General features: G+C 42.0%; 1 protein-coding gene across 1 annotated transcript; it reads right to left on the minus strand.

Moving 5' to 3' along the window:
• Positions 1–118: 118 nt before the first annotated feature.
• On the minus strand, positions 119–27,907 carry LOC149286054 (A-kinase anchor protein 10, mitochondrial-like). The gene is made up of 15 exons (XM_089494399.1): positions 27,886–27,907; positions 24,392–24,436; positions 23,228–23,416; positions 22,500–23,042; positions 18,039–18,137; positions 15,293–15,377; positions 14,051–14,174; positions 11,150–11,286; positions 10,657–10,801; positions 8,151–8,327; positions 6,976–7,085; positions 6,282–6,364; positions 6,026–6,078; positions 3,804–3,899; positions 119–220 (listed from the first exon to the last, which is right to left on the minus strand). The coding sequence occupies exons 1-15, from the start codon at positions 27,905–27,907 to the stop codon at positions 119–121; spliced, it is 2,010 nt and encodes a 669-aa protein (XP_089350525.1).
• Positions 27,908–27,958: the final 51 nt, after the last annotated feature.

A 27,958-nucleotide genomic window follows, 5' to 3' on the forward strand; every position in this document is an offset into this window, starting at 1 on the left:
GTTCCAAACGCGGGAAACCATTTTGGAACATTACATAAAGTGATTTTTGGAAAAGAAAACGAGAAAAAAATAAATGGTATATAAAAACATAGAAACAAGAACCAAACTCCAAGTGGTCTCAACGAGAAAGTTCGTCGATTGCTGCAGTGATAACAGCATAAAGGAGTGTCGTATCGGTCATCTTCCATCCGAAATCATGCGCTGATGGGAGTCCCGGGCGCTATTGAGAGCCAAGCACATATAAAAAGGTTCACAGGTCCAAACATTCAGGGTCCAAACACGGTGGCAAAACAAAGATGAAGCCATTATGTGAAACAGAACTGTTTAAAGACGCGTTGAATTGTGGTGTTGCAGTAATTCACCAAGATCGATGGATATGTTTCAGAATGACATCATCGCTGGTACGAACTGCAGCTTTAAATGCCTTCCAGGGACGCAGACCTCTTCCGGTACGTTTACGGCAGAATATTTACAGTATTTCTCATACAAGTTCAGAATGCCTTCAATGGGAATGCTTAACTGGCATGTAAACCTGTTCAAAAGCAGTAAAGCTGTGTGCTTCTTCTACACCAAGACCCCTATAACAGAGACAATCTACTTTATTACCCTCTGTTTGCATGTTTCTTGTTATAGGCAGCCAATATGTTAGTATTTTAGTAAGTATTTGTCTGCATATCAGAAATGGCCGTGCGACCTGAGATTAAATCCAGTTATTTTAACTCAAAAAAGGGGAGGGTGGGCACCATATGCTCCCTGATGTCTTTGCACCGGAAATCACTCCCATTTGTCACTTATTTTCAGTTACAGCGAACGTCCGACAGGTGGTTTCTGGTGTCAGTTCTGCGCTTTTATGGTGTCCTGGGGACAGACTTAGAGCACAAGCCATCAGGCATTTAAACCAATCTGCACTGCCTGAACCAGGCCTTTAGGAACAAACATGTCATAAAAAACATAAGAAATTAGAAGATCAAGCTATTGATCCCTTTTCTGATTAACTCCATCAGTTACACTCATTATATCAGATCCGTCTAAAATCTACCATATCTTAATCAAAAGCAACTAAACGAATGCGGCCAGTAAGTCTCGTGTACAATGGTAGCCGAGAAAACAAAATCAATGAATAGAGAACACTGGGTAAGCAAGATAATTCCTGACTGTAAAAAAGCATTTTTTGGTGGAATACTATGTTTAAAGGGTCTGAGAATGCATGCATTAAGAGGATACACAAGGGGTAAGGGTACAAAATTCCCTGATCTATAGTTCTAGAATACAGACAATTCTTTGGGGAGAAGAGGCTAAGAGTGTTCTAGGTAGTTATTACAAAATAAATTTGAAATATTACATTTTTTTTAATCAATGATCTCAATCCTTTCTAAAATTCTACCTGCTCGACGGAAATGTTTCGATGAAAAGAAAAAACTACAGGCGATAATATACATTTCTGTTTAAGAATGAGAAATCGTTTTCCGTTCTGAGTGTCTGAGGAGTGTGCAACATTCTAATAGGGCACTCGCCTCTGGCACTCGAATGGTTAAGGATTACTCCACACACACTCATTGTAAAACAGAAGCGCTATTACACTAAATATCTAGAGCTCCTGATCTTCCAGACTTGCATCTCTGCAATTAAATTTTTTTTTTTTTTTTGCTTCTTTTGGAATTTGCTGACCTGGCGCGGCTTTAAATACTTCATGTATTCAGGACCTTCATAAAGACAGCTGCTTTGTGCACGTCCGTCCAGTATAAGATGTATACCAGACATGGACAACAAGTTCATTGCTGTTTATGATCTCTTTCCCAGTCTCCAGAAAGCGGTAACTCGGCTGCAATATTGAACCTGTTCTTTGTTTACTCCTTACTGCACGGCGGCATTAAGGCCACATCCACAAGCAAGTTAAAATGTTCAATGTCAAAGCAGGTAAACCTTTAATGTTCAGCCCGGCATCCCTGATATCATATCTGAAAAAGAGAAAAGTAAATATGAAAAGAAATTCATTTTTCGGAGCGACTGTAGAGATGGCAGAGCCAAAAAACCCTTGAAGACACTACAAAGGTTTTCCTAACAAATGCCGACTTTACATTACATTTATTTATATAGCGCCAGCAGATTCTGTACCGCTTTAAAATCAGGGGGGAAAGATCCATTTAAAATCACAAACAATAACAAACTGGCACAAAAGGAAAAGAAGGCCCTGCTCTTGTGAGCTTAAAATCTAGTGGGTTGAGGGGGAGTGAAGGACGGCTTGGATGAGGATGAGTTGGTCGAGTCAGCTTGGGCTGTCAAGGTTGTTCAGATGGCTTAGACAGCATGCTGGCTGAGAGTGTTAGGAGGAAAGGTTGTTCCCTTCTTGAAAGAGGTGGGTTTTCAGCAACCTTTTGAAATTTGCATAAGAGGGACAAAGTCTGACAGAACGGGGAAGGGAATTCCAGAGAAGAGGAAGAGGTAATGGTGGTAGAAAAGAGATGGTCACGAGAAGAACAAAGAGGGCAGTTAGGGGTGTACTTGTATAGGGAGGGGAGATATACCGTATTAGCCCGAATATAGGCCGCACTCCCCCCCCCCACTTTAAAGACTTAAAGTGGGGGGGGTGCGGCCTATATTCGGGGTCTAGCGCCCGACAGGCAACGCGGTTAGGATACAGATCCCCCGCAGCGGTGCAGGGGACCTGTATCCTACTCTCCGATGCGCTCTGACAGATTGTCTAAGCGCATCGCGCAGACGTTCACCGGCAGCGGCGATGCGAGCGTGAACGATCTCCGCTGCCGGCACGTCTGCTCGATGTGCTTTAACAATCTCCCTTGCCGGGAATTCCCACGGGGGGAGTCCCGGCAAGGGAGATTTTTAAAGCACATCTTGGAGACGTGCCGGCAGCGGAGGTTGTTTATGCTCGCATCGCCGCTGCCGGTGAACGTCTGCGCGAACAATCTTCCTTGCCGGTACTTCCCACGGTGGCCCCGCAAGACCCCGTGGAGTCTGCACCGGTATGTCTGGTGGGTGGGGGGACATCTTGGGGACAGAGTGGCAGCATATCTCTGGGGAGATAGAGTGGCAGCATATCTCGGGGGGGGGCAGAAACTTTTTTCTTTAAAAAAGCACCTATTAGGGTGCGGCCTATATCTGAGCCAATACGGTAATAAGGGGTTGTGGAGTTGTTATGGGACGGAGGCAGAGAAAGATTAATCTCGCTGCGGGGTTGAGGACAGATAGGAGCGGTGAAAGGCGGGAGAGGGAGAGACCATTTAGTAGGAGGTTGTAATAATTCAGGCGGGATATCACAAGGGAGTGCATTAGTATTTTGGTCATTTCTTGTGTGAGGAATGGACAAAATTCGGGAAATGTTTTTCAGGTGGACTTGAGGCATTAAAGCAACACTTTTTGGGAGAAGAAAGCAATCCTACATCACTTTCTAAACCTGTTTAACCTCATGATGTGCCATGCTCGTCAATCATCAGCAGGATGTTTTTCTGTGACGTGGCAGGCATGTCACTTCTCGTCAAGGGGTTTAAGTATTCTGTAGGTTCTTTAATATGCACTTTTCAAAAACCCAAGGGGCAAAAACATATGGGGGGGTTCTGCAGAACCCCATCCCCCCAATGTACTTGCAAGATGGACACCATGAAATTTAGAGCGACCACACAGCATTAAAGTTTGATGGCTGAAGTATCCCTTTAAAGGACAGAGCAAAGCAATATTACTCTAGCGGAAGGCTCTTGAAGGCTTGTCAAATTGTTGCCCAAATTGTTCCTCTGATCTGCAAGCAATGGTTTTTGGTAAATGTATTACCTCTATAATAGAAAGCCTACCTTATTAGATTGCTGTGGAGGTGTTTGCCATTGTGCCTGTTGCATCACATCGTTGACAATCATCTTTGCTATCTTCCACGCCATTTCTTCTTGAGCCTAAACAAAACAAAAAACTCTTAATAAAAAGATCTTTCTTTAAGAGTTCCCAAACAATGTTAAATCTTGGAATGTTTCAGTGAGAATAGCAAAGTATATCGCAAAGACGCATTAAAAATGGGGGTCTTTGCTGGGCACAGCTGCTAAATGCAGTCATACTCTACCGAGCTCTACATCACAAACACAGCCACGAGCACAAACACGCGTGACCACCTTCACAGACGTTCACTCTAGTCAACCCACAGAATAAAGATAAAGGGACAATCTACCCCAGTAAAAAGCCTCCCCTACGAAAGAAAAAGAACCTGATGTAGGATCTCCCTTTGCTTTCTGTGATTCACGTCAGTTTTGTCTGCTTCAAGCAGCCAGTCACTGGCAAGAAAGCAATCCCACTGAAATTAACAGGCGTGGGGGGGTTTTGAATGTGTGGGAGAGTGAGTATCTGCGCATGAGTTTGATGGAAAGCATCGCCTGCAAGGCAAGCAGCTAGGGGACAAGAAAGAACATGTGTATAGATATGGATATATATAGGTTTTCCGAAGAAATTGGTTTATGCATTTGCAACCAACAAAAGGCAAGAAGGTGAAAATAAGCTGGATAGGATGGCTACAGCGGACTTTAAGCATTCTACGCACACAATGCCACTGCCGGCTGCATCCCAGGAGAGGGACACAAGGAGGTACAGCTGATTAAGGGAGTAAATGTGTAATAGTATTTCAGGGTATGTCGTTTGGTTTAAATTACCGTGTGCATTAGGTTGGCTGAGAGTGCTATATGTGTTTTGGTCTACATCAGCGTGTAGCCATACCAACATGGCTGTGGTTGCCAGAAGAAAAAAAACCTCTGTCAATTACCGTATTTGCTCGATTATAAGACGACCCTGATTATAAGACGACCCCCCAAAATCTGAATATTAACTTAGGAAAAAAAGAAAAAGCCTGAATATAAGACGACCCCAAAGGAAAAAAGTTTTACCAGTAAATGTTAATTCATGTAAACTATTTTTTTTAAATAAAAGCTATGATTGAGAAAAATATTTTTTTTGTTTTTATTTCCTTGTATTTTCCAACCTGTCCCCCAGTTACGCACATCTGCCCCCAGGCTTGCCACACCAATATGGCACTGTGGCTCATGATATGCCTTTTAACTCTCTATATGCCACTGTGCCCCATGGTATGCCTTTTGACCCCCTATGTGCCACTCTGCCTCCAGAAATGCCTTATACCCCTATATCCCATTCTGGCATTTAGGGGGTTAAAATGCATATTGTGGGGCAGAGTGGCATATAGGGAGGTATAAGGCATTCCAGGAGGCAGAGTGGCATTAAGGGAGTTAAAAGGCATTGTATAGAGCACTCTGCCTCCAGAAATGCCTTATACCCCTATATGCCACTCTGGCATTTAGGGGGTTAAAAGGCATATTATGGGGCAGGGTGGCATATAGGGAGGTATAAGGCATTTCAGGAGGCAGAGTGCTCTATTAAATGCCCCCTTAACGCCACTCCAGAAATGCCCTATGCCCCCATTTAACTAACACACACACACACACTCTCTCCCTCCCCTCCCCTCCCCTCTCCCCTCTCCCCTCTCAGCCCTCTCTTACCGGTGCTTCCAGCCGGGGCAGCGGGTTGACGTCGCCTTCTGCTGCAGCCGGAAGGAGGTGGAGTTGGCAGCGGGGGTTTGTATGCGTCCGTCGCGTATACTTTCCCCGGCTGTCAGAGATCAGAGATCTCTGACAGTCGGGGAAGGTCTACGCGACGGACGCAGACAACCCCCGCTGCTAGCCACACCTCCTTCCGGCTGCAGCGGACGTTGTCTACGCGGATCGCGTAGACGTCAACCCGCTGCCCCGGCAATACAGCAGGAAGCACCGGTAAGTGTGTATGATGGGGGGGGGTGAGACAGGAGGATCCAGGTCCCCTGCAGCGTTGCGGGGGATCTGGATCTTAGTCTCCTAATCAGACTCTATTTGAGGTCTGATTAGAAGACGACCCCGATTAGAAGACGAGGGGTATTTTTCAGAGCATTTGCTCTGAAAAAAACCTCGTCTTATAATCGAGCAAATACGGTATTAAAAATCAGATTTGAATTTTAACCAGTTAAGCGTTTGTTGTACAATAAACTCACCTCATCTGAGTTTCCCTGGACCCATTTTTTCATAGCTTGTGAGAACATGGAGCCTATAAAATAAGGACAATGAGCTTTTAAAGTTACTAAAACCGACCGCAGCAATCAATGGAAGTGCAAGTAATCACAGGAGATTATTTGTGTGCATGAGATGTCTATGTTTTTAACCCATGTGTTTTATCGCAGAAGAAGCAATGCTCAGATTATAAATTATAGAACAGAGAAATTGTTCACATTTGAAAAAACAACCATTCACCTTTGGATTTTTTTACATCCGGTTCTGGCTCGGCCTCTCGCATGAACTGACCCAGATCACTGACCGTCCCAAACGTCATTTTCCTATTAATGAATCCAAACAAGAAACAAGAAATGCTTGAAACAGCCAACACACAATTCAATACACCTTTTCATCTGACACATCAAATAAAATAATCAATTTTGGTATGCATGGTCATTGAGGCACAAGAAAAAAAAAAAAAAGAAAACATAGAACTGTTAATGTTCCAGTATAGAAGGGTACTACTTTAAAACAATGATGAAGTATATTTAAACATATATATATAAATGAGTCTGTACTTAACCCAAACCAGTGTTTATATTTTATCACTACCAAAAATGAATATGTAAAATGTATCCACAATACACAATGAAGATGAAACAAAGCAGTTATTTTTTTACTCCATCGTTGCCATTTAACCCATTATGAAATGAATAGAAGTAATAAATTACAATCAGTACCACAAGGGCTACATTAAATCAGCCATTTTCACAGGCATTTCTGAATACCTGCAAGAACCCACAAACTGACGGAAAGGAGGCTTTTATTTAACTAGTGGTCCTCTCCTGGTGAGCTGGGCTAGGCCAGTTCTTGGGCTCAAGATCGCCCCAGCTCACCCACCTCTAAGAATGTCAGGGTTGATGCTTTGTTATAAGACGCTACCTCTACTTACCCAGCATATGTTCTCTGATAAAGAGATTCGGGGTCCAGACTTGCAGCATCCACAATTATTGCTTCATCGAAGTTTTTCAGAATTTTTACATTGCTTTTTTTGATACTAGGCTGAATGGACAAAGATAAAATATGTTGGCAATTGAAATAACAATGGTAAAGCTACCACTGTAAGTTGATTTTCTCTACTATAAGCATACTAAGAGTCCCTGCTATTACCCAGATATCCAGGTTGGTTCCACTAGAGGTTATGGAAATTAGACATCTCATCTCAGTAACAAACACCTCGCAATGTATGCAGTTCTATGGCTTATAGAGGGTAAGGGATACAAAAAATGCTCATTTGTCAGGTTTGCTTTTCTAAAATCTAGTTACTATATACTTGCAACATTTCATTCAAATCATATAGACAGTCAGTGTGACGGCAAACATGCCAAGGCGCCCTTCTTACAGTGCTGGAATAGGAGAGGGGTAGGTTAAGGTCTCTGAAAGTGACAGAGACCCCAATATAGGACCTGTACAGTCCCTACTGGGGGGCTGTCATGGTTATCAGCAGACACAGAGATCGGAGAGAAAAGAGGTGAAAATAAAGTCTCCTCCTCTCCAAAAAGAATCTAAAAAAAAATTAAAAACAGAAATAAAGGTCCTTGTAGGGACAGGACACTCCCCAAGGGGAGCTTAAGTAATGTGGCTGTATGTTTGATAGGGATTACACACTGGGGTTTATTCACTAAAGCGAGAACTGGCAGGAGGCTTGTGGTTTCAATTTCATCTCTTCACAATTGAATTATGAAGGCCCAACACTTGCATGATTGTCCAGCAGGAAGGGCTGAGCTGGCCCTGTATTATGTAAAATTAAAGATTTGTTATTGACTTAACTAAACATTATACAGGGTCAGACAAGCTGTTTCTGCTGCAGTAACTCCCTGGGGTTGGCCCTTTGTAATGTATAGCGAACCGAAGAACAACAAATCCCATTGTGTTACACTGTATATACGATTATGGTTTCAAAATTAATAAAAATTAATAAAAAAACAAGAGACATAATAGGAGTAATGTCTCAAATGTATGGAAAAAATTGCAAAAGAGTTCTGGTGGTAAGGGTTCAAAAACGCATTCTGTCATGAAGGAGGTAACCCGGTACACAAAATGAGGCGCGTGATGGTGGGTCAGTACCTGAGAGCTGGAGTGATCAGCAGCACCTGCGTAGAGCTCATGGTTGGGAGTGCTGTGGTTTCCAGTACCAGGGTTCCCTGCGCCACTCCAGCTATAGTCATCCCCTCGCACCGAGTGAATGAGATCATTCAAGTACTTGTAGTATAGATTGCTAGAGAGGAATCCAGGTAAGTATACCTGTAAAACACCAATAAAAAAGTGTAACAACAATCAAGGAAAAAACAACACAGAAAGTCCATGCTCAGTTGCCTGCAATTAAGGTATTATTCTGCTTATCTTCCAGTTTTGATTATGGTCATCCATCTCCTAATAAAATTAAATTTTAGAGCGGCAAGAAAAAACAAGTGAACCCATTGGAATTACCTCGTTTCCAGCATTAATTATCCATAAAATACGATCTACATCAGAAGTATAAAGAAACACAATGCACTTAAGCTAATAACAGCATACAATGATAATATTTCATGTCTTTATTGAACGCACACATTAAAGTGCTGGTGGAAAAAGTCAGTGAACCCTTGGAATAACCGGTCGAACCTCCTTTGCCTGTGGTAAATTCAAACAAACGCTTCCGGTAGCTGCAGATCAGACCCACGCAACATTCACGAGGCATTTTAGGCTGTCCTTCCTTACAGAACTGCTGGTGTGAATGGCGCGCTTGAGGTTATTCCACAGCATCTCTAATGGTTAAGGTTTGGGCTCTGACTGGGGCCACTCCAAAATGGGGATTAACTTTGATGTTTAAGGTCATTGTCTTGCTGCAAGAAAACTTCTACTGAGCTTCAGCTGCAGCCACCTTGACATTATCCTGTATGACACCTTGATAAACTTGGGAATTCGTTGTCCCCTCATTGGTGGCAATCTGTCCCTGATCCAGCAAAGCAGCCACCGTACTTCATAATGTTTTCACATGGGTATGTGGTGCTCTTTTTACACCATACATAGTGTCGCTTGTTCTTCCAGAGCAATTCAACCTTAGTTTTATCAGTCTACTAAACATTTTCCCAGTAGCGTCGTGGAGTATCAAGGCCCCTTGGCAAACAGCGATGTTAAATTTGAGAGAAGCTGCTTCCTCTGTGGTGTCCTGCCATGGACTCTATGACTGTTCAATGTTTTGGACATGGTAGGTAGGCTTATGAACAGAGATGTTAGCCAGTTCCAATGTTATCTTTAAGCCTTTAGCTCTTACTCTAGGATTCCCACTGGTTGGGTGCCCACTTCTAGGGAGAGTAGCCAAAGTACTAAATTTTCTCCATTTAGAAACAATTTGTCTTACCGTGGACTGATGAATATGTAAACTCTTTGAGATTACTTTGCAACCCTTTCCAACTTTATGCAAATAATTCTTGATTGTAGGTCTTGTGAGATTTCTTTTTAGTGAGGTGCTTCTTGACAACAGCAAACTTAACAAGTTTGAGTGTTTTTGTCATGTCAAGGTAGCTCTAAAACACACACCAATCCCGCCTCATTGATTGGACTCCAGGTTTGCTAACTCCTGACTCCAATGACCTTTTTTTGAAGTGATTAGCCTAGGGGTTCACAAACTTTTTCTAACCCACACTGTGAATGTTTGAATGATGTATTTGATATGGAAAACTATACGATATTGTGAGTGTTATTAGTGAAAACTGATTGAGTTTGTTCATTATTGTAACTTAGATGAAGATCATATATTGAAGACACATTTATACATAAATGCTGATAATTCCAAATGTTTACTTATTTATTCTTTCCACTCTATATGTCTACATGTATGTATATATAGTCCAGGTGCTATATAATACAAAGGTGCATGTGTGTACACACAGAGACGTACAGTGTTATTGCTTGGTTTGCAATTAGATGCATGTTTAACATTTGCTTCTGAAATGTAATCTGTTTACGCTTGCAAAGCTGATTTTGGAATATTTACTTTTCATATTTCTGCGTAAGTGGATATTAGGCACTTGCAGAAGGTGAAATCACAATAGGTTAGCTGTAACGAACACTTTTCCAATTAGCTGTGGTGTTTTTAAAAGGTTTATAAGAGAAAGGAGAGGGAGCTCAGAACTGCTAATTTTTCTTTTGTTCATAAGTCATACAATTAATCATATCTGATCCATTTAACCATTTGTCATAAAGTGAACATGCAGAACTAATATTTTCCACCAGTTAAAGTCTCCTCTCTATTTTGCAGTATTTTTTAGCAATGAATCTTTAAGAATGGTTATTGAAATGAAAATATGTTGATTATTCAACATGCAAAAATGGAAACTAACCCCCAGATATTTGAATTGTGTTTAGTAACTACTGTGGCCGCACAAGGCAGCACATTTGTAGTTGATCAGAGTGCATCAGATGTATGAAGCACCAAAAGGAGTCACAATATAGGAGAAAGAGGAATGATTTGCTGAATGAGAAAAAATATAAAGCCCAGGATTTACATGCTGAATATACATCTCGTTAACCAGGCTAAAGGTCATAAAAAGTCTACAAAATCATCCCTGCCAACGTGTCACAATCACACCTTCTCCATTGTAGTCCAGGCTTGACGTAAAGGGGTGGTGAAGCAGTTTGGAAGGGGGCCGCCTTCCCTGCAGATATTTGACTCTATTTCCAGCCTCACAGCGTCATCAAACCCCAGAGGGTGTGTTGCTTGTAGAGAAAAATACCTAAATATGGAAAAATGAACAAAAGAATACAGCAGATATTGTTTTTAAACAAGTCAAGTAAAGAGAACCCTTTAAAGTAACAGAAAACCCATTACTCATTTCACACACGCATATTAGAACTTAAGGTTTGTTTTGTTTGTTTTTAAAGCACAAATGTCTTCATGTGAAAAGACATTTTCCAGAATAAAGGTAAAAACTCAACTCAATGATCCTGGCTTTACTGCTAATATTTGGATACCTACACAGATTCTTTCTACCAAACTAAATGACCATTGTTTTTTTCTTTTTTCAAAGGTCATTATAACTTTTGCACATTTGAAGTAATTTAAGATTGTAATAACAGCTCACTTGTCATATAGAATCATTGCATCATTCTGCGCCTCCTGTCCATCATACTGTCCATTTTTGGCTGCGAGCTGAGCCTGGAAGTTGTCAGCCGCCAACCAGAACTGCAATATATTTACTGCATCTTCCTTCTCCATATACTGCAAGGGAAGTAAAGTCAACCATTAAAAGGAGCTTCGGGAAACATGAGGGATTATACACACTTATTTCATATCTATGTGTAAAACTACTCAGCCTATGAAAAATACAGTCTAATAACAATAACAGAATGCATATTAAAGTACTTCATTTTGGTAAAATCAAAAGTGTGAATTGTGAGTAGGGTCCCAAAGATTCTGGACATGATTCCTAAACATACCGTTCCTACACTTCTGATATATATAACTGCTGCGTCTTTTCAGCATTATTGGGTGGGCTACATACGCTAATACACTTATCAGGCTGATGGTCCGGTGCTCAAATGTGGCTCTCAAAAGATTTGCGTATTTCACCTAGGAAGCTCAAGCTATTACATCATTAACCCCTTAAGGACCGGGCTCATTTTTCGTTTTGTACCCTGTGGGACCGAGGCTGTTTTAATACTTTTGTGGTGCTTGTGTTCAGCTGTAATTTTCTCCTCACCCATTTAGTGTACCCACATAAGTTATATATTGTTTTTTTCAGGACAAGATGGGCTTTCTTCAGATATTTATTTTGATCGTATCCTCTTATTTACTATAAAAAAAATTAAAAAAACATGGTGAAAAATTGAAAAAAAAAAAACATTTTATGACTTTTATTTGAAAAATCTTTTACTCACCTAAAAAAGCAAGTAAAAAAACTAGCTAAATAGATTCTACTACTTGTCCTGAGTTTAGAAATACCCAATGTTTTTATGTTTTTTTGCTGTTTTTTGTAAGTTATAGGGCAATAAGTACAAGCAGCGTTTTATGATTTCCAAATCTTTTTTAACAAATCTGGTCAGTCTGCCTCCATCTCCTCTTTGGAACATCTTTGAAGCCGGTTAACTCAATTTAACCCATTCAAACCATATATTTTTGAAAACTAGACACCCCAGGGTATTCCAAATGCTGATATTTTAACCCTTTCCATGCACCAATTATACAACTACACTTTGTCAAACTTTGTAATAGTAATTTTTTTTCCACACAAATTGTACTTTAGTTATAGATATACAGGTCCTGGTATATGCCACTGTCAAACAACACCCCAATGTGTGTTCAGGAACATCTCCTGAGTGCAGTGATACCCGACATGCATGGGTTTGTCGGGTTGTTTCAGATTTAAAATGCCACATTTGGGAAGTGCGCTTTTTTTCTCCATTTTGGTCAGTCTGTACCTATGCCCTATCTTTGAGCTCGGCCACTCCAATTTACCCCATCAGCCATTTTTTTTATATATTAGACACCCCTTGGGTATTTGAAGTGCTTTTATTTTAACTCTTTGTTGAGATTTTTGAGAAATTTTAGCACTTGCTCAAAATAATAAACTTTATTTTTTAATTTTATTTTATTTTTTTAATACTTTTTTATATTTTTTTTTACACATTTTGCTGGTACTGGATGGTTCATCTAGTGACATCACTGCATAATTATTTTTAAATGTTAGCACATTTAAAAAAAAAAAATTTTTCCATTTTTTATTTATTTTTATTTTTTTTGAATATTTTACTAATCACATAGTGATTAGAAAGCTGGGCTCCATTGACTTGCATGGTTGAATGCAGTACCTGTATTCAACCAGCAAGTGGAGCCAGTTCTCTAGAGGGTCTGGAGACCATCTAGCGAACTTTTTCGTCTTTATTGTTTTATTTCCCGGGCCGCCGCCATCTTGCTTGATGGCGAAGATCACCGGCAGCGGCGGCTGTGACCGCTCTCCGGAGCGGCCACAGCCCACCCAGAGGTAAGTGTTTGGTGTCGCTGGATGCCTCCTGATCGAGGCATTCCAGCGACACCATTTAAGTTTAGGAGGCGATCGTTGATCACCTCCTAAACGCTTTTAAAACGGGCGTCCGCCGCCATACAATGTATGGCGGCTGTTGACGCCCCGGGGAGGGGCCAGACATGGCCCCCGATGCCGATCTCGGCCTTGCTGAATGCCTCGACATCGAGGCATTGCAGCAAGGCCGTTTAAGCGAAGAAAGTGATCCTTGATCACTTTCTAAGCTTATTTAATTTTTTGACGGTTCAGGACCGTCAAAGGTCATTTAGTGACCTTCTTGTTATGACGGTCCTGAACCGGCAAAGGTCGCGAAGGGGTTAATAACTAAGCAGCCTATTAAGGTTATCCTTTAATTCTCGGCATCCGCCAACATATGCACCACGAAAAACGGGACAGTCAACTCAGTAACGTGTTCTGTGTAGGTGTAAGAATCAATCATCTGGAATTTGCCAGTTGCCCTTTAAGGTATCAAAAGCATACAGATGGAGAGCCACCATATGAACATTTTACATTTTCTAGCTAACAGTTTTCAAAAACCCTTAAGTTCTACAGACCCACACATGAAATTGCATTATACTTTCTCCGATAGTTTCCCTTATAGTTTTTCATGACACTTCTATAGCACTAATGCTCAGTTAACATGTAAAGAACCAAGAAACACAGAATTTGACCGCAAAGAAGAACGATTCGGCCATCTAGTCTGCTAATTTCCCCTGATGTAAGGACTCCAAACTTGATTAGTCCTGGTTTAAATTCCATCACTGTATTATCCTCTACCACTTGTGATAACAAGCTTTTCCATTTATCTACCATAATCTAGGTAAAGTACATTACATCTAAACATCTGACCCTCTGGTTTTACACGAAGGCCTCTTGTTCTAACATTTCTCCTCACGTTTTATTTATCAACATACCCGAACCTGCAAATTTAATTAAAATCATTTTCAGAAGGGACTATCTTACCTCGGAAAAGTAGAACAATGCAGATTCACAGAAAAGGATATCGGACAGGTAAACTATTCCACTGGTCAGCACTTCAATCTGGTATTTACAGAAATGATGACTTCGCAAAAATTCAGAAAAGTGCCTGCACAGAAAGAACCGCAGCAAAAAGAACGGAACAGATTAAATTAAAAAGGGACACTGTGCCCAAATAAACAAAAAATATATTTAAAAAAGCTGTTATCTATTAAACTGTGAGAAGTCTCAAGTAGATTGCTAGAGAATTACGCTATTATTAAAATGATGACAGCGTACCTTAAAAGGTGTTGTTCCATATAATCCGTCAGATCTAAAACTAATCATACACAATTTTGCCTCAATCATAATTTTTGCTGGGAAAACCTAAATGCCGGTGACCAATCAGTGCCTGCTTTTGTATGACATGACGCAAACCAAAAAAAATGCTTCTTACAAGTGTCTGTATTGGTTTTATATGATTAGACCTCCAGGGTAAAGAATGAAATGACAGACCTGCTAAGGCTCATTTGCTTAACATACACAAACAATGTTGACTCTTATCTGGTTTATTAAAAAGGTTTGTGGTGCTAATTGTATGAAAGAATTCTAAATAAGTTTGAACCTGACAGATAACCTAAAATCAGTAGTGTATTTTAACCCAGAGCTCGACATACCCCAGGCACTAGGTCACCAAGGTGACAAGGAATAGCTTTCTGGTGCCTACGGAGTATTTTTTTTTTGTTTTTTTTATAGGACAAGGGAGAGAACTAGCCAGGGCCGCCATCAGGGAATCCCGGGCCCCCACGTTTGGCTAAAGCGTTGCAGTAAAGTGGGTGCCGCGAGGTGCCTAGCAGTGTCACACGAGGTGCATTACATGACCCAGCAGTGGTAGAGTGGTAGAGAGGCAGAGCCAGTGGAGACAAGGTAAAAGAGGGAGGAGGAATAGTGTGTGTATGCTGTAGGGTCAGAGTCAGTGTGTATGTGTGTATATGTATAGTGCTAGAGTCAGCGTGTGTATATTTGTTAGAGTGTGGGTATTTGTGTGTGTATAGAGTTGGTTTGTGTAGATGTATAGCGTTAGTGTGTGTTTGTATATGTTGGTTAATGTGTTTTTATTTTATATTAACAGGACATATGAAATAAAAACCAAATTTGTCAACCCCTGTCTTAACCCAATTATCACTGCAAATTAAAGATGATAGTCTTAATATCTCAAATGCGTGTTGCAAATGAGGAAATACATACTCTTGCTCCATGGCATTGAATACAATGGACTGCGCTGTAAGGAAGCAATTTGGGTCCACTTGACCATCTTCACCACAGATCTTAGCTGGAAAAGATTACATGTATTTTTATTCCATCTAGTTAATTATTTTTTTCTATATATAGTTCACATTACATTACTATCAAGGTCTTCAAGAGATGGTTACTGTAACTATTAACTGGATAGGTGCACATTACGCAGTGGCGGAGGGTAATGATGATCTTCACTCGCCGTTTTACTCCAGTACATCAGCCATCAATTAAATCTCAAAATACAAAAAAGTGAAGCGCAATATTCTAATTAAATAGTATTAAAAAAAAGTATTACACCTTCTGGTGAAGTGGTGCTGCAAAAACACAGGAACAAACTCTCACTGGAAGGGTTTCTTTGTACATATTATTTTTGTGTTGCACATATAATTCACTCACTTATTATTTGGGTGCGCAGACACTTGCGTGGTTTTGATTGCATCAATTAAATCTAAATACTGTATTTGCTCGATTATAAGACGACCCACCAAATCCGAATATTAATTTAGGAAAAAAAGAAAAAGCCTTAATATAAGACGACCCTATAGGAAAAAAGTTTTACCAGTAAATGTTAATTCATGTAAACTATTTTTTTTAATAAAAGCTATGATTGAGAAAAATATTTTGGTTTTATTTCCTTCTATTTTCAAACCTGCCCCCCCAGTTATGCACATCTGCCCCAGAAATGCCTTATACCCCCTATATGCCACTGTGCCCCATGATATGCCTTATAACCCTATATACCACTGTGCCCCATGATATGCCTTTTGACCCCCTATGTGCCACTCTGCCTCCAGAAATGCCTTATACCCCTATATGCCACTCTGGCATTAAGGGGGTTAAAAGGCATATTATGGGGCAGAGTGGCATATAGGGAGGTTTAAGGCATTTCAGGAGGCAGAGTGGCGTATAGAGCGTTAAAAAGGCATTTCTAGAGGCAGAGTGGCATTAAGGGGTTTAAAAGGCATTTCATAGAACACTCTCTGCCTCCAGAAATGCCTTATGCCCCCCCTTTAACACTCCCCTGCCCCCCCAAACTTACCGGTGCTTCTGACTCCCCTGTCATGCAGCCGGGGCAGCGTGTAGATGTCTACGCGATTCGTGTAGACAACTTACGCCGCAGCCAGAAGGAGGTGTGGCTACCAGCGGGGGTTGTCTGCGTCCATCGCGCAGACCTTCCCCGACTGTCAGAGAGAATTTCCTGCACCGGTGCCGCACTCTGATCTCTGACAGCCGGGGAAGGTCTGCGAGATGGACGCAGACAACCCCCGCTGCTAGCCACACCTCCTTCTGGCTGCGGCGTAAATTGTCTACACGAATCGCGTAGACATCTACACGCTGCCCCGGCTGCACACCGGGGACTCAGAAGCACTGGTAAGTGGGGCGGGGGGAGACAGGAGGATCCAGGTCCCCTGCAGCTGCGGGTGATCTGGATCTTAGTCGTCTCATAGTCAGACCTATTTGAGGTCTGATTATAAGACGACCCCGATTATAAGACGAGGGGTATTTTTCAGAGCATTTGCTCTGAAAAAAACCTTGTCTTATAATCGAGCAAATACGGTATACATTTTTGATGCTGTATTTTCTAAGCAGAAGAGTCATGTATAGATACTTCAGGGCTATAATACTGATTCCCAGATAAAGATGGGATTTTACAGAATGGCATTAACCACAAAAAAAACACACAAGAGAAAGGGTTAAACAGTTATGTTACATTACATTAAAACATACCAATAACCTTCAACTGCACAGTAAGATTGTAGACAACGCACACAACTAAACTAGGTCAGATTATTTCCAGCAGCCTGCCTTTCACAAAGTCACATCTCGCATTTTCCAGACAGAACATCTTTAAAATATTTTTCCCAAGTTTCCAAATTTATCCAGGAAAGGAACAAAAATCCAAATGGTGGGTCAATGGAGACAAAAAAAACATTCAGCAAACACAATAAGCCACATTTATGCCAACATGGAACACATGCATGGGGGGTTTATTCACTGAAGTTGGGGGTTGTAATTGAGTTGAACATTTCTCCTAGATATTACTATGCATTATGAAGGGCAGACCCAATGTGCTTCTGCGACAGGAGAGGGATGAGCTAGCCCTGCATAATGCACAGTTCAATCAGTGAGAAGATTTTAAAAATCTCCCACTTAAACATCGCTGGAGTTTTCTTTGATGATGCGCAGTGACATCACGGGACTGAAATGCTGAATACTCACTTTTAGTGACACTAACTGAAGGGTACTTGCAGCACTTACTAAAACCCCTATAACATTCAGGCAGGCCTCTAACTGCTAGGGGTGTGTGGAAACTCTCATGTTTGCATATAAATTGGACATGTCCTCCTTTGACCAATTAAAGCTGAAAAACTGGGACCGCTGGGTGGATGCCATGTTTACATATTATTTTGCCCATCCCTGTTTAAAGGATGGGATAGCACACAGAAAGGCAAAACGCTGAAACTTATCCGTGAACTCAATGTAACACGTTTGCAGATTTTAATCCTATTCTTATGGGAAATTGATGCGCCAAATTAGTGACCAAAATTTTTTACATCCCACCTAGGAAGTTGAAAAAAGGATTTTTAAGATGCGTGACTCAAAAGTCCTTCCTCCCAGTCCTGATTTTACTCTCATTTTGCCAACATTTTAAAGGGAGCAATGAAGTAAGAAACAAGAATGCGAATACACTTACCAACAATCTCACTTCTGATTTCTTCACTGATTGGTATGGGTTTAGCAGCATCCGGAGAAATGTATTTGGTGAACGTGTTAACGGCATCTCTTTCTATACCTAAGAACACGACGATGACAGAAGTGAATAGAAATCCAGAAGTAGTTCTAGATGGATTTGGTTTCCCCAAAGTAAAAGTGATAGATGCCCAATTAACCCTTTCCTAATTGAAAAAGGAACATTTGGACTCAAAGTGTGATGTTCTAAACACACGAGTAAAACTCATATATTGATATTTTAATATATGCCTGAGGAAACAAATTTAAGTTCATGAAGGGTAAAGATCCCGCACCTCACACAGCATGAACATGAAACACCATATACTAATAATCAATAAAAGTCCATAAAGTTTGGGTAAAGCCATACAAAACAGATGTTTTATACATTCCATTTCATGCCTGGCTCTTAAGAGGTTAAAAGCCTGTAAACATTAAAGTGTTTTATATAACGCTAGCGATATAGCTGGCTTGCTGGCGATTCTGTTGTCGACCTGGCGTAGGTATTCTCCAAGTAACTTCTTAAGTCTCTTTCGTTATGAGCAGCGTCCAGGACCGGTTCATTTAGACTTAGGACAAACCCCGGGCGCCAGATCGCCATGGCAACTCAAAATCACTACCTGGCGCTTGGGAGGTTAATGGGGCCTTTAGGGTTAATTTAATGCTGAGGACTGAGGGTTAATTTAATTATTTGATAAGGTTCACTTAAGGTGCAGTTAGAGGTAAAGGGGAATCTAAATCCTGGGGGCAGTGAAGATTATTAATGTATTTATTTAGAAATGTATTGTGTCAGTGTGCTGTCTGCAAATCTATGAGAGCACTATGGGATATCTGGGGGTATAAGGCATATCTGGGAAGGAAGGAGTGGCATATCTGGGGGTATAAGGCATACTGGGGTATAAAGCATATCAGGGGGCACAGTGGCATATCATGGGGCATATAGGGTATATAAGGCATATGTGGGGAGGGCAGTGTGGCATATCCGGGGGGGGTATGTGGCATATCCGGGGGGGGTATGTGGCATATCCGGGGGGGGGGGGTATGTGGCATATCCGGGGGGGGGGGGGGTATGTGGCATATCCGGGGGGGGGGGGGTATGTGGCATATCCGGGGGGGGGTATGTGGCATATCCGGGGGGGGGGGTATGTGGCATATCCGGGGGGGGGGGGGGTATGTGGCATATCCGGGGGGGGTATGTGGCATATCCGGGGGGGGTATGTGGCATATCCGGGGGGGGTATGTGGCATATCCGGGGGGGGTATGTGGCATATCCGGGGGGGGTATGTGGCATATCCGGGTGGCAGTGTGGGAAGCCTGGGCTCAAATGTACCGGTGCATAACTGGGGGGGTAAGGTCGGGAAATAAAAAATGGAAATGCATTTTTCTCAAAGTTTTTTTTATTCTGCTGTTTGTTTTTAACATAAGCATATTACAGTACTACATAATATAAATGAGAGGTTTTGGTTATATGAATTGGCCAAAGCATAATTAAGCTCACCCGCCACGTCAAAGCACACTCTCAATAGGGTGAGAACCTACTCTCACCTCCTACATAGTGGGCACACAAAGCAGTTTATACGGCTACCAAAACCTTATTAATGTGTTGGGGTGTTGTACAGCCAATACACTGTTTTTGCAGCATGCTTACACCTGTTTGGTAGGCCTCGTATTATACATTTGTATTATTTGAGCCTGAGACTAGCTTAGCGCACCGACATTTTTTCTTTTCCCTGTTTGCACATATTTGAGGTTGTTGGCTCCTCATTAGTCTGGTTGCAGCTTGCTGTCCAGGGGTTAATGGGGAGGAGGTTTAATTGCACCTCCCCCAACACATTAATAAGGTTTTGGTAGCCGTATAAACTGCTTTGTGTGCCCACTACGTAGGAGGTGAGCGTAGGTTCTCACCCTATTGAGAGTGTGCCTTGAGGTGGCGGGTGAGCTTAATTACGCTTTGGCCAATTCATATAACCAAAACCTCTCATTTATATTATGTTTATATATTTGTTTCCAACTTTATTAGGGTAAGAAGCGCACACAGTTTTTTGTTTTTTATATTACAGTACCGCATACAGCGCTGGGGGGGGTATAGTACCGCACGCAGCGCTGGGGGGGGCTATAGTACCGCACGCAGCGCTGGGGGGGGCTATAGTACCGCACGCAGCGCTGGGGGGGGTATAGTACCGCACGCAGCGCTGGGGGGGGTATAGTACCGCACGCAGCGCTGGGGGGGGGCTATAGTACCGCACGCAGCGCTGGGGGGGGGCTATAGTACCGCACGCAGCGCTGGGGGGGCTATAGTACCGCACGCAGCGCTGGGGGGGCTATAGTACCGCACGCAGCGCTGGGGGGGGCTATAGTACCGCACGCAGCGCTGGGGGGGCTATAGTACCGCACGCAGCGCTGGGGGGGGGCTATAGTACCGCACGCAGCGCTGGGGGGGGGCTATAGTACCGCACGCAGCGCTGGGGGGGCTATAGTACCGCACGCAGCGCTGGGGGGGGCTATAGTACCGCACGCAGCGCTGGGGGGGCTATAGTACCGCACGCAGCGCTGGGGGGGGCTATAGTACCGCACGCAGCGCTGGGGGGGGCTATAGTACCGCACGCAGCGCTGGGGGGGGCTATAGTACCGCACGCAGCGCTGGGGGGGGGCTATAGTACCGTACCGCACACAGCGCTGGGGGGCTATAGTACCGCACGCAGCGCTGGGGGGGCTATAGTACCGCACGCAGCGCTGGGGGGGCTATAGTACCGCACGCAGCGCTGGGGGGGGTATAGTACCGCACGCAGCGCTGGGGGGGTATAGTACCGCACGCAGCGCTGGGGGGGGTATAGTACCGCACGCAGCGCTGGGGGGGATATAGTACCGCACGCAGCGCTGGGGGGGGTATAGTACCGCACGCAGCGCTGGGGGGGGTATAGTACCGCACGCAGCGCTGGGGGGGTATAGTACTGGATATTTTTGTATCCGATTAATCGAAAAAATAATCGTTAGTTGCCGCCCCAATATGTTCTACTTCACGGTCTAATAAAGTTATACAATTTTAAAGTACAACATTGCATTTGAACCCCTCTTTATTGTATCTCTCAGTCGGACTGGGATCGGCAGAAGAACCGCACTGTGAACAGCCAGCGAGCCGCGGCCAGGACAGGACAGCAGAGCATGACAAAGCTGTCAGGGGCTGGAAAGGGCAATTAGCTGCAAAGTTTGGGCAAAGTCCATCCCAGACTCCTGCCCTACTGATTACATGAGGGCATATCAGATGGGACATTGAAGGAGTTAATTCTGCCAGTTTGTTACCCCACTATGTGCTAAGCAGATTAAAACCTAATTTTATTGGCACCGTGGCAGTACAGAAAATTCATTTCCGTGTGATCTGAGGTTTTTTTCTGTGAAATCCTGATTTTTGATGTCTGCTCATTCACCAATAAAATGCCAGGCACCGGAGGGGTTAATTCCCCCAAAGTACTTTTTAGAATGTGTCAATATATTTAACCCTGTGAATACTGTCCCCAACTATTCTGTTTGGCTCAGGAGACAATACCTGTCATTATTAATTTATAATAAATGCAATCACACATGCAATATTTACCAGAACAAGCAGTTAAGGATATTAATATAAGACACACTGCCGTTAATTTGGGAGTCCTGATGGATATTATATTTGTTTTAACGTTTTCCCCTTATATCAGTTAACGGTTAAGCTTTAAATAAAAGGGAAAAAAAATGTCGACCCCTAACTTACAAGAAGGGTCCCATAAAATCCTAAAAATATACTCCACAACATAATGAAAGTAAGCATCTCAAGGTTATTTCTACAGTGAATAGACCATTTGGGGTTTATTTGCTAAATGGAGAGATGCGTATTCGATTCCCTCACTTCATTATTCATTATGAAAGGCCTACCCTGGCAAGGTTCTCCGGTGTCAAGGGATAAACTGGTCCTGCAAAATGTATAAATTTGTGAGGAGAATGAAGAAAGCTCGCTGATTTAACTGTACATTGCCCAGAGCCAAGCAAGCGCTTCCTGCACCAGAAGCTCAGCAGGGTTGGCCCTTCATAATGTGTAGAGTTGAAACTACAACTCTCTTGTCAACTCTCCTTTAGTGAAGAGATCCCTTAACTCCACGTTAAAGAATCCCATTACTATGAGCATAATAATACTGCTTACTAAGGTGGGATTTAGCCATAAGTGAGGTACAGCCAATGGCACTGCTTACATACATAGTTATCCCTATGTATAGTTAACGCATATATCCCAACAAGTTATCTTTGATTTTAAACATCTAGCTATGCTGATGAACATCACGTTACCCAACACTGCCCACATGACCGGCACGTAAACATCGCGCAAGCAGTATGCCGCCCTTACATAATCTCTCCATAGGTCAAGTTACACTTTTTAAAAACTAAACAGGTAACTTACCCTTCATTAACTTCTTAGACATATCCGCACCTCCTTCGTGTGTAGGGCTGCGCCTGTCTGGGGCATTATACACGGAAGACTGCTCTGAGGAGGACAAAGTTTGTTCTGAGCACAGTTCCAGCTGAATGCCAGGAGAACTGCTTATCTTGTGTTGAGTCGGCAAATGGTTTGAAGCACTGCTTTGCTTTGGACCCGGATTAAATCCTTTTAATCTGGATGTATGATGTGGCATTTTAGACAAATTCTGGGCCTGTTGATCAGTGAGTGTTGTAGTCAACAAGTCTGATTGCTTTGGAGATGACAATACTGGTTCTGCCAAAGAGCTTTGCTTTACCGTATTTAAACTATACGCTCTTATACGTGACCAAGCAGTCGTGTTAAAACTTTTAGCCTCTAGCCAGAATTTCACCAAATGTTCCATCCTTCTGAGCTCCATAAATTGGATAAAATATGGGAGAGCCAAATGGTCTTGTAGCACCTGCTCCAGCGTCTTTGAAAGACTTGACTTTGTGTCCTGGGCTTCATAATTCAAACAAGACCGGCCTACGACCAAGAAAATAATGACATAATTACCGGGGCTCAGAACTGTAGGAATATAATATCCTAAAAATCAGTTACACATTATGCATTGTACAGCGCTGCAGAATATGATGGTGCTTTATAAAATCAATAATAATACTGCAGGTCATTAGGATTCAAATTCATAACAGACTAAAACATCCCCTTACCCAGGTCACCAAAATGCGTAGCTTCCATGTGGGTTGGCTGCTTTTTGAGTGCAGCGGTCCTACTGCTAGAGTAGGAATCCATGTTGGCCGAAATGGCATTGATGGCCACATGGCTTGGACCAGCAGCCTCCAGTAATGCATTGTTTTTAGGACTCCTTGATGGGGAAGGTACTGGTACTGGGGCTTGTTCTGGAGATAGAAATGCAGAATAATTAGCAGAAGTACATTGTACAAACTTGAAGAACAAAGACTGGCGTACCGTACACAGGCTAACTTTACCTGTCCAACCATCTCTTTTTTTTTTTAAGTCTCTTTTGGGTAATACTTACTATATATCATAAGCCAATATGATGTGTTTTGCATGTAAATAATATTAGTTCAACAGTACTCTAAGATTGTGCTTTACGTTTCCTAAATAAAGTGCAATAACAGATCATTAAACTTCAAAATAAATGTATAACGCAATGGGAGACTCCGCTTACTTTAAGCTTATTAATGACTTTTTAGAAAGTCACAAATTAAAACATGTAGCGCCCTTCATTCTCAGTCTCAAAAGACATCAAGAAACACAAGACATTTCTAGCAACAATCCCCTTAACAAAAGGGGCAAGTAAAATTAGGTAACATGGCTGTGACCAAGAGGAATACAAGTAGAAATAAGATACATAGGTGTCAGGATAGATATATATATATATATATATATATATATTTATTTTTTTATTATTTTTTTTTAATTTAAAGATACATTTCTGTTTACTTGAATAGGAAGAAGCTTTGTGGTTTTACTATCTCGCCCTCCCTTCCTTAATATTCACTAGCATACAGCTGATTTCTTTATTTTGGTTTCTTTTTGGCTTTTAAATATTTCTAACTACTGAGTGGAGAGGGGTTGTGATAAAATGAATATTAAACATTTCCAACATAATAGGTCCCAAAGCAATCAGAGGCCACTTCAGAGACCACAAAGCAGTTCTAAATTCACAGAAACTGTCTGTTGGGCTCCGGAAAGAAAATTTAGACATTATGGGAAGAGACGGAAACATATTGGTAGATGTTGGTAGTCTTAAAACTTCTTGCAATCTTCAACCACAGCAACGGTTTTCACATTAGAGAATTACAAGGAAGAACACCCTGTTTATTGTGAGATTAGGAAAACTTGGTTACCTTTAAATGGTTTCCCATCTGATTTATCTTGGTCTTTTCCTTTACCTGCAATATACAGATACACATATATTAATAAATATGAGGTAAACAGGCTGGGTGCTGCTCTTATGGGTCCTATCCTAACTGAGGTGCCAGGAGATCTTAATGTATGACATCACTAGTATAAGCTTTTCAGCAGAGGCTCAATGTTCTAGACTAACACTCTGACTTCTTATCATACTGCCAGTGATAAACAATAGAACGACTTAGTTTTAATCACCCAGTCGGACAGTATAATAAATAAAGAACTATTTAGAAACAGACTTCGTTAGCATTGCCATAAAGAATCAGCTCCGTGTGAGGTTTGAGCAGGGAAAGTCATCCAAAATATCACATAACTGACAATGGCAGCCTCCAGGTCTACTAACAACAAAGTTTTATTGGAACAAAAAGAGACAGGTTTTTGTCAATGCAGACACACATTACTGTAGACGGGACGGTATTTTATGATCAAGATTTTTTTTACATTTTAAAGGTCAACCTTGGCAATGCACGTCTACTCCATGTGTGGCTCCTACCTCTCCACAACATTACCTCCTTCACACCCTTCCTTCTCCATCTCCTATACGCCATCATAACTACGCAATTAATTAGTTTTGTCCGTTAATCATAATATGCTAAACATAAATCTGGACTTGTCGCAGTTGTCTGGAAAACAATAAACTCTGGTTTTGTTCGTATAAAATGATTTAACAACAGAGCAATAAATACATATGTGCATAATGTGGCAGCTAAATATTAATATAATGCTCTACCAGGACAACATACATGCATGCAACATAATTAAAGGGTTTGGAAATACTTAATGCTAGCATTTCAACGCCATTCTTGTGGCCAAAGAACATGGTGAGAGCACACAATCATATACTGTCCTAGCTATTATATATGTTGATGTAATCTTGAGAAGGCATCTCGTTTATACCCTCGTTGCTTTGTAAAGGGCTGCAGATCTCGTGGAAGCTTAAGAAATAATAATTCTCAGCGTAGCCTGAGGGAATGCGTCCAGAGAACACTACACAGTTTTTTTTTGCAAACACATGAGCCGTATCACCCAGGCCAGGACCTAAGCCTATAAGCCCCTATCTCGGCTCACACGGTTGTTTGACAGTTTAGATAATGGGGAATTTCTCCCCAGAATTGGCCTTAAATAAATCCAAAAAGGAAAAAGCAAAAACACGTTATTAACTAGATTCCAATCTCATTTCACATAAATAAGTTCATCTAAAAGGCATCAATAATATAGACTTGGACCATACCAAGCGGATGATCTGATGTAGGGAGAGCGCAATCACATGTGTGCTCCAGGCTTTGATAAAAGTTGAGACACAAGATTTTCCAATCAGGTGAATGTGGGATTATTCACTTGTAGTTTGATTTGGCGGCAACATTCTGTTTCCTTTTAAGCAAGTGTTTGTTTTTTTATAGTATTAATAAAATATTCTATATAACCACGAAAGCCGATGCCCTCTTTTTGGAACATTCATCTTACAAATACCACCCATACCTCCCATGTGGCAACACTTCCCTTTTTGGACTCCCATCTGTTTATCCTGCTTCTCTCCTCTGTTATCTCTATATCAATCAAGTTGTGTAAATAAGATAAAAAGTAATATTCATCTAAATTACTTCCCGTTACAAAAATCAACAGGCCACAAATCCACATAGAACCCTGCCTCTCTAGCCATGCTTCCAACAACCGATGACCCAACCATTTCATTTAAGAAAAAACGGCCATCATTCTGCTGCGTCTTTTATGATTATTTGGTGCATTTTATTTTGTTTTAGTGGAAAGATAGATGGGCTGATTATTTGCTATGCAGTATGCAGCGTCAGGGTTTCATTGTTTACTCACAATGACTGATTGAATATACCATGTCTTTATGCTGAAATTATACAGCCCATGAAACCTTTGCATGGCCCACTAACTTTCTCCCAACGTCATCACATAAGTTCTTTAAGACAAGCTCTTTTTTTGTTTTAGGGGGTTTTGTTAAAAAATAAAATGTTACTCTTCTGCACGGCTCTGTACATTTCCACAGAGGAAGAGATCACAGCACACCAGAAAAATGTTAAGCTTCTTAGGAGGTCACAGCAAAGGACTTCTTTTACACTCAAGCACATCCTGAGCAGGAGAGGAAACGAGAGCGGCAGAGAGCGAACATTCCTGCAAAACATGTCCTATTTTCCTGTTTCTTGGTTTTTAAAAGTGAAATTGCTATTTGCTTCACAGACACCTGTATTGTACTCATATAATAGGACTATTAGTAATTTGTAGTTACTAAAACATAGGTGCCTGCATTTTCAAGTGGCACTTTTGTTTCTGAGGTGTAGATGGCGGCATGGATAGGGCGGCATTGCTTAGGCAAGACTTTTAAAGTAGTCTGGAAACAGATTGACAACTGGTTTTAAAGAATGTCTAAAATTAATAATGTGTTTTAAACAAAGATCTTTTAACCTGACTTTATTTTGCAAAACAACAGCCCAACCAATGGAGCTGCTTCTGCAAGAAGGGTCTTTTCTGGCAACTTTTGACACAAAAGAGATTTAATTCTGCGTATAGAGAACTGCATCGCTAAAATAATAAAATAATAAAAGCAAAAGGAAGCTTCAGTAGAACCACAAAATCCCAATAGATGCACGACTTTTATTAAAATAGTAAAACCCGCTATAGGGCTGCTGAAGGTCACATGCAATTGTGCTCACACTTTCCCCGCATGTCATAATTAACTATGCTGTATAGTATTAGCTGTTATGTCCACTAAGTACCCTCTCTGTCCCCGGCTGTCACATCCAGGGCTTGCCCGCTTGCCTTGGCTGTCACATCCACAGCTTGCCTGCTTTCCCCGGTCATCACATCCAGGGCTTGCCCTGGCCGTCACATCCAGTACTTGCCCGCTTGCCTTGGCTGTCACATCCAGGGCTTGCCTGTTTTCCCCGGCTGTCACATCCAGGGCTTGCCTGTTTTCCCCAGCTGTCACATCCAGTACTTGCCCGCTTGCCTTGGCTGTCACATCCAGGGCTTGCCCGCTTTCCCCGGCTGTCACATCCAGGGCTTGCCTGTTTTCCCTGGCTGTCACATCCAGTACTTGCCCGCTTGCCTTGGCTGTCACATCCAGGGCTTGCCCGCTTGCCTTGGCTGTCACACATTCCCTTCTTTTTTTTATCAACCCCCCACATCCATGTCTCACACAATTGTAATATTCTTTATTATTGACTCCCTCCTTTCTTAGCTGTCACCATCCCCAATAGATGCTCTTTTCAGAATCTATTAACTTCCTGGCCTGTCAGCCACCCGTCATTACGTGTCACACCGACCCGGCTATTGTTTCCTTATTGTTACAAAATGAATCTCTTTCATGCATTCAGCTCCAAGCATGCCGAGACACTCCCCTCCACATCGTGACCGCTGTGAGGCCTCCCCATCCCGTGTCACCGAGACTTCACGGCTGATTTACCTTTCCTGCGGAAGAAGGACATGGTGCCAGCTGCTGCCGGGATTAGCCGGTATTCTTAGTGCATACTCGGCGC

Source organism: Sceloporus occidentalis, unplaced genomic scaffold (assembly GCF_023333645.1).
Source record: "Sceloporus occidentalis isolate IW3139 unplaced genomic scaffold, rSceOcc1.0.p SCAF_72, whole genome shotgun sequence".
Lineage (NCBI taxonomy): Eukaryota > Metazoa > Chordata > Lepidosauria > Squamata > Phrynosomatidae > Sceloporus > Sceloporus occidentalis.

What these genes read in the sequence shown, in the direction of transcription:
- LOC149286054 (XM_089494399.1), bottom strand. Translation starts at nt 27,907, where the DNA reads ATGTCCTTCTTCCGCAGGAAAG. An exon ending in GTCTAAGAAGTTAATGAAGG is followed by an intron (nt 18,138 to 22,499) that starts GTAAGTTACCTG and finishes TCGTGTTCTTAG; the next exon opens with GTATAGAAAGAGATGCCGTT. An exon ending in CCTGGACTACAATGGAGAAG is followed by an intron (nt 8,328 to 10,656) that starts GTGTGATTGTGA and finishes GGTGTTTTACAG; the next exon opens with GTATACTTACCTGGATTCCT.